We start from the raw sequence: 13,694 nt of genomic DNA on the forward strand, positions 1-13,694 counted from the left end.
GTAAAACTTTCTCTCAAATAAATACCTTGTGGTTTAGAGTAACACACTTCTATTTTTTGCAGGTTTCTCAATTAGCAAATTGAGATTGCATAGCAGTTAATTCCTTAATAACATTTCTGGTTTAATATAGAAACCTGTTTAATTATAACAGAAGTGCTTACCACATCTCACAAACCATTTACTGCAAGGAAAGGAAGATTTAAAAATGTGGAAAGTTACAAATAAATATAGTCATGCTCACATCCTAGGAAATTTGAGACCATAAACAGAATCCCTCAACAAGCCAATCATATCAATAAGATATTGACTGCTGCTTATTTAAGTGAAAAATTTGTGAGTATTTATATAACGTAAAATCATTTAATTTAAAATTTATTTGATTTCACAAGCTGGCTTTTAGTGAATTTTTACAAAATAGAAATTAAACCAAGATTTAGTATTATAGACATAGTGATTTTATTGCTGGTTTTGGTGTTTTATTTTTGGGAAACTCATACATGAACACTACATCAACATCACTCTCTGCTTTCAATTCTCCCCATATCCCACATCTCCAGAATTCTTGCTCTCCTAATTATTGTTCTATGCACATGCAAGCTCTCAAACACACACGTGTGCAAAAAGTATATACAGCATATAGCTTTGCTCATATATATATATATATATATATATATATATATATATATATATGTATCTAGGTTTGACCACTTGAGTTTGCACAACCTAAATAGGAGCTTATCCCTGGAGAAGACGGATTCTCCTTCTCAGCAGGCATGGAGCATTGAGCATGTGGAATTTTCCATGTCTACATAGGCATACCAATTAGTGTTATTATTATGCTGGTCTTATTCAGGCATCCATATTGCTGAGTATATTTAAGTACAGCTTTCCTGTCATATATAGGAGATACTATCTCACAGGACACACCTTGTTCTCGTGGTTCTTACAATCTTTTCACCCCTCATCTATGATTTTTCCCATCTTGCTTCTAGTGGTTGTGATACAGATATTATATATTGGGTTGGGTACCCTATAGTCAGTTATTCTGTGCATGTTGACCAATTGAGTCTTCACCTATTGCAAAAAGAAATTTTTGTTGAATGGTAAGAGCTACATTTAACTGAGTGTATGATGATAAGTACTTAGAAATCAGTTACTAATTATAATGGCTTAGGTAAATGTCACTAATAGGAGTTCCTCTAATGTCTGTGAGTCTCCTGACACAGGTAGTAGAATAAGTTACAGTTGCATAACTTACGTGTACTTGGTTACATGACCAGGCATAAGTTTCCTCTTATATAGCAGTCCAATTAGATTGCTGTTTGTTGTCTCCAATATAAAGGTGCCAATATTGCATCTCTGGGAATCTCTTTATGGTCCAATCATTGCAGTGGTTCATAGGCTTTACAACAGTGTAGGACTGCTTATTTTCCCTGCGCTTGGCAGTTTTCATAGCATCTCTTGGTGTTATGAGACCAAAATTAGTGACTCCTCACCATGGAGGATTCCAGGTCACTAGAAGATATTATACTGAGAGAAGCAATCCAGAACCACCATAACAAAAGCTTGTTGTACTCTCTTATTTGAGGGTCCTAGTTCCAAATCTTTATGTGAGTATATAAACTGTAGTCACCACAGAAATAAAGTAAAATGGGTGCATGGTTTGTATGTTGTAGATGGGAGCATATAGAGAAGAGGATAGTATGACATTGATACTGTTTAAGGGTAATGGGGAAACCCTTGGGGTCCTTCATTTAGAGAGAGTATAGGGAAGAAAACGTTGAGGAAGAGGAGGAAGGAGAGAAAAAGAGCACAGAGAGAGCTTGAAAAAATCCACAGAGAAACCTATCATTGTTTATATTTAAATGTGTATGTATATATGTAAATAATTTAAATGAAATTCTATCATGTGAGCTGAAAATGGCTCTCAATAGCCACAGACTATTTAACAACAACTGCAGATAAGAAAACAAGCATAGGAAGTCCATTTTCAAGTTGTTTCTCAGGGGAGTCTAAGAGATTCCCAAAAATAAATAGGATATTTCATTTGTCTAGATTGCCTTCCAGAACTTGAAGGTAAAACCCTGTTAGTGAAACACCACACACTTAGAGATGGGCTTTGGAGGAATGAAGCTAAACAAAAGTGTGGATTTCAAATACAAGGATGAGGTAGGGCAGCTTTCAAAACAATAAAATCAAACAGAAATAGCTCAGCTATTTTGGGTGTTATACACTATTTATGAATAATGGTGTTACATTATCAGTTTGTGTGTGTGTGTGTGTGTGTGTGTGTGTGTGTGTGTGTCTAATGTGCTCTTGTGTGCTGGTGCATGTAGACCCCAGTGGTCACTGTTCAGTGTTTCATTCATCTCTAATTCAATCTTTGAACCAAGGTCTCTCACTGAACCCAAACTAGCCCTTTCAGCTAGAATGGCAAGCCTATAATTATATGCATCTGTAAGCTTTGCCAGCATCAATAAGGATGCCTGTTTTATGTTAACTAACTGCTATTGTTTAGCTTTCTCTAAAGATGCCCTTGTATTCAATTAAATTCAGCCTGAAAGTATATTATAGTATAGTATACTAGATTTAAATTATTTAACCTATAATGGATAAAATAATGGGGCAAAGAAGAGCACTTAAAAATTCTAAGAAAACATTTACTTTATTTTTTATGTTAGGAATATTATAAGTCACTAACTTACTACATTTTCTAGAGTTTTTCTCCTTAGATATTATAGAAAGAATAATAAATTATTGGGAAAAAGGTGATTTAATTGCAATAGTCAAAATATTGCTAGTTTACTTGATGTAGTATTTTCTAAATGTTAGTGTGTGTATGTATGCCCTTGCCATGATAGACAGATTTAAGTCACGTAAAAACTAATAGAACTTTGTGCTTTCCTTCTACCTTGTGAGTATTGGGATCAAACTCAAGTCATTAGTCATGGTGGCAAGGGATCTTTCTCATTGGATGGTCCTATTTGGCCCATATTTTGAACTGATAGTCTAAAAATACAATTTATGCTTCATACAAATATGTATTAATATAATTGCATGTTGCACTGGATTCATTTGAGAAGATAGTAATGCTAAAGTGACCACTCAGTGAGAGGAAGTAAGTAGGAAACCAAATGTAGGGAAAAGGTACTGTGCAAGTGATGAGCCAAGGCCCAGAAACCAGAGGATGAATTGCAAGTGGGACAGGGAATGATGAAAGGCCTGTGGTTCAAAGAGGATACAAAAAAGCACATAGTATTAAAGCTATTGATCAATCAGGTCATAGTTCTTCCATAATAAGACATCAATTACAGACCATTTTTAGTTTAAAGATAATATTCTTCAAATATTCTAATCTTATTTGATCTCTCTCAGAGAAGGAATCAAAAGAAAATACTCCTATCTATGAGGTTTGTATAATTTCCTACCAAAATTAAACAGAAAATATTCCTGACAGGAACATTGCTACTAACACCACATTGCTTTTAAAATTAGTGTGAAAATTACAAAATATCTAAAAACTCTAATACATGCTATTATTAACAGAGTTTGATTTTACATGAGAGAAATTCATTTGGTGTACTCAGTCTTTTTTGAATGCATCTTATGATTGTTTAATGAACATATCAGGATTGTGATAAAGTTCAATACTCTTTCAAAGAACATCTCAGCAATGGGGCAAGACCTTTTCAACCCCACTGTGAAATCAACTACCATTGCTTTTTACTAAATATGCATTCAGTATTTTCTGTGGGGCACCCTGTGCATAATAATTCAAAAATTAAAGTAAGATTTTAAAATGGCAAGAAAAGAGGTAATGAAATATCCATTTGCTTATTCCATAACTTTTACAAAGCAAAAACTAAAACAATGTTTCATAATTAATGGTGTCTTTTAGGAAGTGGGTGGTAGAAAAACTAGCATTACCCTGAGGCAGAAGTAATTGAGGTGAATGGTTTATGTTTATATATATTCATAGTCACCAGTAATTTGATAGTTATTGTAGTCTATTCAAGTGTCTATAACAAGATATCCTAGAATGCTCAACTTACAAAAAAATAAAAAAATAAACAAAAACCCCCAGAAATTTTTTTTTGCAGTTTTAGACCTGAGATATCAAATATCTATGTTTCTATAATCTTTGGGATAGACATGCTCCCCTACAGATGGTTCCTTCTAGCTCTGTCTTATATAATGTGGAAAGTGTATAAATCTTGTCTGACCTCTTTTATAGGAGTGCTAATTACATGAAGGAGTAATTTTTACCTGTGATCTAAGCACTCCCCACTAAATTCCCACCTCATCATTTGGACCCTTAGTATTTCAGAGTACCAGTTTGAGGGAACTGATTCAGACATTCAAAACTGAATTATAATATTAACAACTAATGTTATTTTATTGCCATCCACAACTTCAACATTGTGATGAAAGGGTTATTTCAATGCTAATTCATTATTTAGCTTTAGCTTCCCATGATTAAATATAGGACAGAAGCAATTCAAAGTAAAAGTTAATCTTGGCTCACAATTTCAGAGGATAAAGTCTGTTGTGTTCAGGAAGGCATGTTTACACAAGATGTTCAATCCATAGTGGCAAGCTTGAAACATGGCTTTTTCACAAAGAGTTATGCCATAAAATATGTGAATGATCGCCTTCAAGGCCCACAATAAGTGGCACCAAACTCCTGAAGTTTCTTAATCTCCTGCACCTCTAAGAAACATGCAATAAAACACATGAGCCTAGTGGGGGCATTTAAGACCCAAAGTTAAACATTCGTTGTGGAAGAGGGAAAGAACAGAGTTCTGTTTTAAATATCAGTAGATGTAAATTATTCAATACTCTCATAGGGAAACATATTAAACATAATAAAAACTATCTCAATAAACATCATAGGTAGTACATGATTGTACATGGATTTTCTTATGGTTGATAGAACAATCAGAAGTCATAAAGCACTAGTAAGCATTTGTCATTCCTTGTAGCCCTACTTGAAAAATAAATCCATTGTTTGCTTTGACTTAATATGATCCCCATCACTCACTTCAGCTCTACCAATTCTGTAAATCTCTTAAGGTCAGGTTCTGTCACATTTATCCTTTAATAGTCCATGAATTCTATTAATAATTGCTCACATATGAACAGTCATATATCTAAATTATAAAGCCTTCCTTTCTTCTTTTTAAATGTGCTTTTTAACTATTTTCAGAAATTTGGTACAACTCTATAAAAGTGAAGATGACATGGAAATTTCAAAGAAGATTAAGACTCACTGGACAGCATTGGGCTTGGAAGATACACAGATTCTGAACTACTCAGTGTTGCTGGATTTCCCTGGGCCCTCTCCAAGCACCATCACTGTGAGCAGCACTGGCCAGTGCTTTTATCCTGATGGCCAACCTTGCAGGGAAGAAGCCAGAAAAGGCCATAGCCAAGATCTGCTCTCATCATATGCAGCCTATTCTGCCAAAGGAACTCTCCAGGTAATTTGACCATTTGTCTCTGTCATTTTCAGTGAAATGGAATTAGAAAACAACAGCTTTCATCTAAATTGAACTAACTGGCAAGGTGCAGCATACAAAAGTAGCCATTAAATATATTCTGTGTAGCAATGCCAGCAATCAAGGAAGAGGGGGAAGTGCCTGAATCTTTACTTGTCAAATTTTGAAAGTGAAAACATGTTAGACGAATTTAATTCAAAGGTGTTGAAGGTGCAACTGAGTTATTCACATTTTCCTCAGTCCATATATTTCAAGAGAATCTCATTTATGGTTTGAAGAGACAAATTTGAATATGTTGATATGTAGGGAGAGAACAGAAATGGCAAGAATTGCATTTGAGGTTGTTTATGCACATAAGAAATGAAGAGGAAAATCGATGCTATTATTCACACATTTGGGATTTGAAATGCAGCATGCCTGCATTCATGATGGCTAATGTGTGAAGCAGAGCCAGGTGTGGATTATTCCTCCACCTTTCTGGGTTAGCTAGCTTTGATAGTTCTTTTGGCATTCTGGTTCAGAACAAAATTTCTAGAGTCATATGAGTGAGTTAAAGCTCACAATGTAGTTACCAACTGTTTTCTTCCTCTCATATGATGCTGAGCTTCTTAGCTCTGTAGGAAGCATCACTGCTCTTCCAGTTGAGGACCACAGTAAGAATTAAAATAACAAATCTAAGTGAATCCTGTGGAACAATGCATGACACAGAGTTCACACAATATGCAACTTAGAAATAGTGGGATATTTGGCTTTATATAGTAGTTGTTCTGACTCAACTTAAAGTATAATTTTATCAAATATGTTTAGTCCTTTTATAAAATTATAAATTTTCTAATTGAATACAGATGAAGTTGTGCTATATTTCTATTGTATAAGTACACATTTAAAATCTTTATAATAAACTACAAGGAAAGCATGGGACTTTTAAACAATTTAAACCTACTATATAAAATTCCTTAAAATAATAGAATATCTAAGGTTTGTTACATTGCAACATATCTTTTCTTTATTTTGCGATTGCTGAGGTGTACAGGGAATGCATGTGTACTAGAAGGTCAAAAGGCTTCCATTTTGTGTTTTCTCATATTTTAGCAGAATTGCATACAACCAGCACAATATTAAAGAGTTTTACTACTAATTAGATTTAATTTAATGCTAATTGTATGCAATAGTTTTCACATGGAAGTCACCAATTGATTAGATAAGACATAATTTTTCTGGAAATAATGGAAACACATTTTTATATCAATGAAAACACAAGGAATCAGCCAACCGCTTTGCCTTGGCTCAGAAGCGGTGAACTTAGGGCAATGTGTGACAAATTATTCAAACTATTTTATCTTAGACTCAAAACATTTACAAGGAATACAGTTTCTCCTTCTTTTTTTTGTCTCAAGTACATTCAGATCATCCCCTTCCAGCTCCCCCCAAATAAACTCAAACCCAGGGCACAACAACAAAACAAAACTAGGATTTAGTAAGTCTTTGGAATCATTCCTACCTCCTTGGTTTTCAGTTTTTCCTGGCAAGCATTGATGATTTCTTTAATAAGGAGATCTTGAAAAGCTTTGTTTCCTTAATCTGGTCCTCTATAATGGCCAGAATGCCTTTCCATAGACCTGACTCCAGAAATCTCAGAATATTTTACTTATCAGGTGATATGTGTTAAATAGTTTGTTGTTTCATATAATAAACTGATCTTTCCAGAACACTTACAAATTTCACCAAAGTCTATAATGTTTACTTGAGACCATTTAATTATTTTAAATGTATTTAAGCTGCCAATATTAACAAAGAAGTTTTTAAAATATTAACAAACCAATTATTAAAAAGAAAAAAATCAAAGGTGAGAACACATGTAGAATGTACTCCTTTGAAATATTTGGCTTCAACTGAAGGACCAAATGAAGTTACACACAAAACAAATCCTATTTGAAGACTTTCATTTTAATAAGTTAGTCTTTTGACTTAAATGAAAACATTAAGAATGGCTATGTTAATACTTAAGAAAACAAATATATGACCCATAGTACTTAAATATATACATGAAGAAAGTATGTATCTGAAATGATATTTTTAAAACCCAAATGTTGTGACTAGGATATTCAAAAGTAAAACAATTATAGCTATGGTATGTGCATACAGAGCATGTGCATATACTTTACATCTATGTTCTAAGGGATTGTGGTTTCATTGAAATTCACACAGAACAACTCATAAAATGGTGAATTTGTGTTTCTCAGACCACTCCCCAAGTTGAATCAATCTTGAGTGTCTGCTACTGCTGATTCAGACATAACTCTGTTCTTATTTTGAGTACATTTTGTGTTCATGAATTTCTATGAGGCAGAAACATTAACAAGTTTTTAAATTATTCTATTTGGGCTGCCAGTGAAGTTCCCCACATCTTTTGCTTTTGACAAGGTTATTTGCAGAGGAGTAGCTCCCCTTTACTTTAAAGAGCTGTCATGGCAATTTATCATAGGACTGTTTGTATAAGCTTCCAATTTGTGCTTCCTGGTAACTGTCTAAAGAGCATTTGAGATATCTGATATCTACTCTGCAAACCTACTTAGTGCCAGCATGATGGATGGTGCGCTTTGCAAATTCTTTGTAATTCATTGTGCACTAAAAAGGTGACATTGTTTACCCTATAATAATGACAGGTAGGTCAGAAAAAGGGTCCTAAGGAGAGTTGCCTTGTCAGATGCAAAATACATATTAAAATGGATATATAAATAATTTAGCATGTGTGTGTTTAGCATCAGGGAATAAAAAGATATTTACTTATTAGTAAAATAAAAATAGCAACAATAATATCACAGGAGTAGAAACATTGATCATGAGGTTTGGCAACAGGTAATAAATTTTATATACGAAAAATATGGGTTTTAGCTAATTACTGTGAAATCATTATTTTTGTCTAGCTTGAAAGTATGATGACTCAGAAAAAAATAATTAATATTTAGTAGACTTTGCCTCTACTATTTTCTGTATTTGAGGCAGGGTTCATAGACCCATACATTTTAGGAATACAGTTTGTTTTCCTTCGGTAAAGTTTTAATCTTTGGTCAAGATACAATCCAAGGAATACAGTTTGATGGGGAGGCTTATTTTCAACAATACATTGCCTGTGCATAAGATATGTTGTTATTGACATATTTATTACAACTCTACTCCACCACAAGCAACAAAACTCGAGTCTATCCTGTCAGCTGCACAAATGGGAAGTCATTGAGTCTCCTAATCCTTTAGGACCTTGTGCATGTTGTCAAGGGGGAAAATGACAATTACTTACATGATTGCTGTGAGGTAGAAATCCTAAAAACATAAAGTGCCTGGTACTTGTAAATAATCAATAAACAATAGCAACTATTATTATTTAGAAAAAGGAGGCATATTTATATAAAGAAGTTAAGAAAATATCAAAATGTTATCTTAATATTTTTAAAATTCAAATTTATTATATTTATCATGCTGTGTGAACATAACCTTCCAACTTTGTGTTTACCATAGAAAATATTAGTAACTAGAAAAATACCTTTGAAATTAGGAATAAAATGTAAAACATTCATTAACTTGAAGACTTAAGTAATGCAGATATGAAATATTTTATTTGTGAAATCAGAGTGATCCATCATATCAAGTTGGGCTTGATGAGTATGGCTTGTTGTTATGTATAGCTTTCATGACACAGTAGTCTAACACATGAAATTTGAACACAATGTCAAATATTTGGCTGGAAAGTCTTACAGAGAAAAATATCACTATTAAAAAATTGATTCCATAACTCATATTATGTTTAACTCTTCCATGGCATGAAAATGAAAAAAGACAAAACTGCATAGATTTGGTGCTACTTGGGGTTTTTTGTAGATTAAAATAGCAGAACTCTGGGGGACAAAAGTGAATTATTGAAATATTGGATGCATGAGTTTGAAGAAGAAGCTTTTATCACCAACATAGCAATATTGCCCTGGAACAGCTCTGTAATGGAGTCAATGGTCTGGCATTTTACTAGTCTTGTTTATTTTTCTCTTGTGGGTTTCTTGTTTTGATCATCATGTACAAGTCAAAGATAAATAAATGAAAACTCAGCTCCATGTGACTGTTTCTCATCTAAAAATTGACATGTTATCCCTTAAGCAAATATGGCTTTCCATTTATGGTTTCAGATGATCTGTTCACTACTCAAGTGAGCTTTGAAGAAAAGGTAACAAATGGACTGTTTATGATCTCTTAACAACAATTGTGGGGTCTTTAGTGTTAAAATGTTTAAATATACAAATTTAAATTTAACTGAGTTTGTATCTAAAGATTTATTTTTTGAGACATTGTCTTTCTAAGGAGCCCTGGTTGATAGCAGCCTTTCTTTTCCTGCTTGCTGGAATTAAAGGTGCAAATCTCAGTGCTCTGTCTGTGTTTTATCATGATCCCCATATGATGGATATCCCCCACAACCAGCCAGAAGCAGTTTTGACTGAACGGTGCCCAAATCCCCAAATATTGTTTATAGATGTTTGTTTTCATTTAAAGGGAAAGGGGGAATAGGATATAGAAATGAATACTTTACATTGGTATGGATTTTCATTTATTGTTACAACTTTAAGGTCAATTTTGTTATATTTAAATTTCTCATCTTGTTTGGTATTGTGTTTATACAGATCTTTTTAAATGAAACACATAATTAAATACACATTGCATATAGTTAGATATAATAGTCAAAACTTACAGTTATGTTAATTAGGTTTTCTAGATATACAGAAATGTATTTTAGATGGATAGATATTCTTCAAACCTTTCAAAGACCTATAGAATACAGGGCATTTAAATGGTTTAGGGTTTTTCTTGACAGTGAGACATAACTGCTCCTGGCACACCAATTACATCAGAAAGGAGGATGGGACATCGAAGAAACTCAATATATGGAGATTGCTTTCAAACTGGCAAGATTAACCATTTGGGCAAGAAACTGCTCTTGCCTGGACTGTTTGTTGCTATATGAACTGGACATGTGGTAACCACAAGAAAGTGACTGCTGAACTTACAAAACAAGATGAACAGTCCTAAAGGGTTCCTGCTTCATGGAGAAGTCTGTCAGACACACTGTGGCCTATAGGCTGAAGATGAATGCCCCAACATTATAGAGGAACTTTGGATGACTGTCCAGGTAGCAAGATGTCTCTGTAGTATCTAGAGTTATATATTATCCTTCTGTGGTCTTTGATGGAGTTGAAGATAGAAAGTTATGATTATTGTTTTCTTTAGTTATTATAAAAGATAAGTTACATATATGACGTTAGACTCACAAGGATAGGATAGAAGATAGAATATTTTCTTTAAATATTGCTAAATGTTAAGGGAATAAATATTGTAACTATAGTTCTTAATGGATAACTGTTTTGTTTTGTATTTTACTATGTTAATGTTAAAGCCTATTTTTTTATTTAGACAGAAAAGAGGAGATGATAGGGGAGGTTCTTCTGTGTGTATGTCTGTCTTATTGGTTGGTTGTTGAATAAAACACTATTGGCCAATAGGGAAGCAAGATAGAATTTGAAGAGGATTCTGGGAAATGTAGTAAAGAGAAGTCTTGTGATCCAGGCAGGAAGTGACATAGCAGGCAGACTCAGAATATAAGCAGGGACAATCAGGTCTCTCTCTTCCTCCTACTCTCAGTGCAGCCACGATGTGATCACAGGAAGACAGGACACATTCCTCCATTAGATAAGTCTTTACAAATATATAGATTACTAGTTATGGTTGATAATTAAAACTGAGCTAGCAAATAAGAAATCCTAGTCATTGGCCAGCAGCACTGTACCTAATATAAGTCTCAGTGTGTTACATGGGACCTTAGCATGGTAGTGGGCAGAACTTGGGCAGCTGGTGGAAAGATTTATCATTAAAATAGAGTTTTAGGCAAGCTGGAGTGCCCAAAGTACAGAGGTAGTTGCTGCCAAGCCTGACATCCTGAATCCAATCCTTAGAATTCACACTAGTGGAAAGAATAAATCAAATCCTGCATTGAGATGTCATTTAATTTCCACATATGCTCCATGACAAATGCAGGCACACACACACACACACACACACACACACACACACACACACACACACACACCATCATAATCTTAAAAATAGCAAAATGATATATGGATTTTAGACATAGAGCAAAGGATTAACAGCCTTTAATCCACACTGCCAGAGAAGCTAGGAAACAAGGAGGACACTAGGACAGACATTCATGGTACCCCAAGAGGAGGGGAAAGGGACAAGATCTCTTGAGCAAATTGGGAGCATGGAGGGGGAAGTTAGGAGAAAGAGAAGGGGAGAAGAGGAAGAGAAAGGAGGATATGAGGGAGAAGGAAAATTGAATCGGGGGAAGAATAGAGGAGAGCAAGAAAAAAGATAACATAATAGAGGGAGCCATTATAGGTTTAAAGAGAAATCTGGCACTAGGGAAATGTCCAGAGATCTATAAGAATGACCACAACTACCAATCTAAGCAATAGTCAAGAGGCTAGACAGCCTCTTGCCCTTCCCCGATATTTAGATTGATGAGTACCTTATATGCCATACTAGAGGCTTTATCCAGTAGCTAGTGGAAGCAGAAGCAGATACCCACAGCTAAACACAGAGCCAAACTCTTAGAATCAAATTGCAGAGAGGGAGGAGTGATGAATAAAGGGGTCAAGACCAGGCTGGAGAAACCCACAGAAACAGCCAACCTGAACAAGGGGGAGCTCATGGATCCCAGACTGATAGCTGGGAAACCAGCATAGAACCAACACAGAGCCCCTGAACAGTTAGGAGGCCTAGGCTGTTCATGGGACCGCTGGTAGTGGATCAGTATTTATCCCTAGTGTATGAATTGACTTTGGGAGCCCATTCCACATAGAAGGATATTCTCTCAGCCTAGGCACACTAGGGCCTGCTCCAAATGATATGACAGACTTTGAAGATTCCCCCATGGAAGGCTTCACCCTCTGTAAGGAGCAGAAAGGGGATGGGATAGTGGGTTGATTAGGGGCAGGGAGGAGTGGACAAAGAGGGAACTAGGATTGACATGTCAAACAAACTTGTTTCTAATTTAAATAAAAAAAAAGTAGGGAAACAAAAAATAGCAAAATAAAATATATTTAAAATATTTAAAAATAGTGTTTCTTCAGTAAATTAAAAAAACATTTTAGAATTTATTTTGCTTTTATTTGGTAAATAAGCTTTTGATAATTTCATAATTCATTAATACTATGTTTACATCATTACAAAACCTCCTTCTCCCTCTCATCTCTTCCAATGTTCTCCAAACTCCCTCTTAAGTTCATGACATTCTCTGTTACAGTTATTATTGTCTTCAAAACACACACAACCTGCTGGATCAATTCAGTGCCCTTATATGTACATGTATATAGGGCTGATTATGTGGAATTAGTTAATGCCTCAGGGGGATTTTCTCTGGAGAAAATGGATTGTTCCTCTCTCATCAATCACTTATTTCCTGTATTTCTTCATCTAAAGGTAGGGCCTTATGAAATTTCTTTACAGCATTAGCATATTGACTGCTGTAGGTCTTGCTTAGACAACCATATTGTTTAGATTTCATGGGTGCAACACCCTTGTTTCATCTAGAAGACAATTTATATAGCAGCAGGATTCATGGCCCTGGGCTTTTCCAATCTTTCTGCTACTCTTTTGTGATGTTTGTTTTACTTCTAGTTAATTTTATTATTACTATAGCATATATCTCAAGATAATGGGCACTTCAGACCTCAAAAGAAATATTTTCTAGAACTTGATTATGGATTAAATGTCTGCTTTGAGTAAAACATTCACATGTCAAGCCCAGTTCTCAAGTTGTACATGGTTTACAAAAATATGTTGAGGTTAAAATAATGTAGAGAGGTGGGGACCTGCTTTTATGTAACTAATGTCTTTCAAGGAGGGATTTAAACATTTTAAGAGACCAGAAAAGTGTCCTCTCTCTCTTATGTAGAGTCAAACCCAAAAATGTCACTCAACAGAAATAGAATTTATAGGTTTTTAAAAATATTATTATTCTCAGAATAACAGGAAGAAAGTAAACTATTGTTTGGGCTGCTGATGCTGTAGAAGTGTATGATGCCAGTGGAAAACACTATGGCAGGCTGATGGGTGGAGATACTGTTTTAATGGTTCTGGTACAGAACAAAACAT

General features: G+C 34.6%; 1 protein-coding gene across 1 annotated transcript in view; it reads left to right on the top strand.

The window, feature by feature from the left end:
- Naaladl2 (N-acetylated alpha-linked acidic dipeptidase like 2) overlaps positions 1-13,694 on the top strand; it is an 879,343-nt gene that overhangs the window by 346,975 nt on the left and 518,674 nt on the right. Inside the window, exon 4 of the mRNA XM_035451347.1 lies at positions 5,207-5,480. Coding sequence (XP_035307238.1) covers positions 5,207-5,480 — 274 coding nt within the window. The remainder of the gene's footprint in view (positions 1-5,206; positions 5,481-13,694) is intronic.

Source organism: Cricetulus griseus (genome assembly GCF_003668045.3).
Source record: "Cricetulus griseus strain 17A/GY chromosome 1 unlocalized genomic scaffold, alternate assembly CriGri-PICRH-1.0 chr1_0, whole genome shotgun sequence".
Lineage (NCBI taxonomy): Eukaryota > Metazoa > Chordata > Mammalia > Rodentia > Cricetidae > Cricetulus > Cricetulus griseus.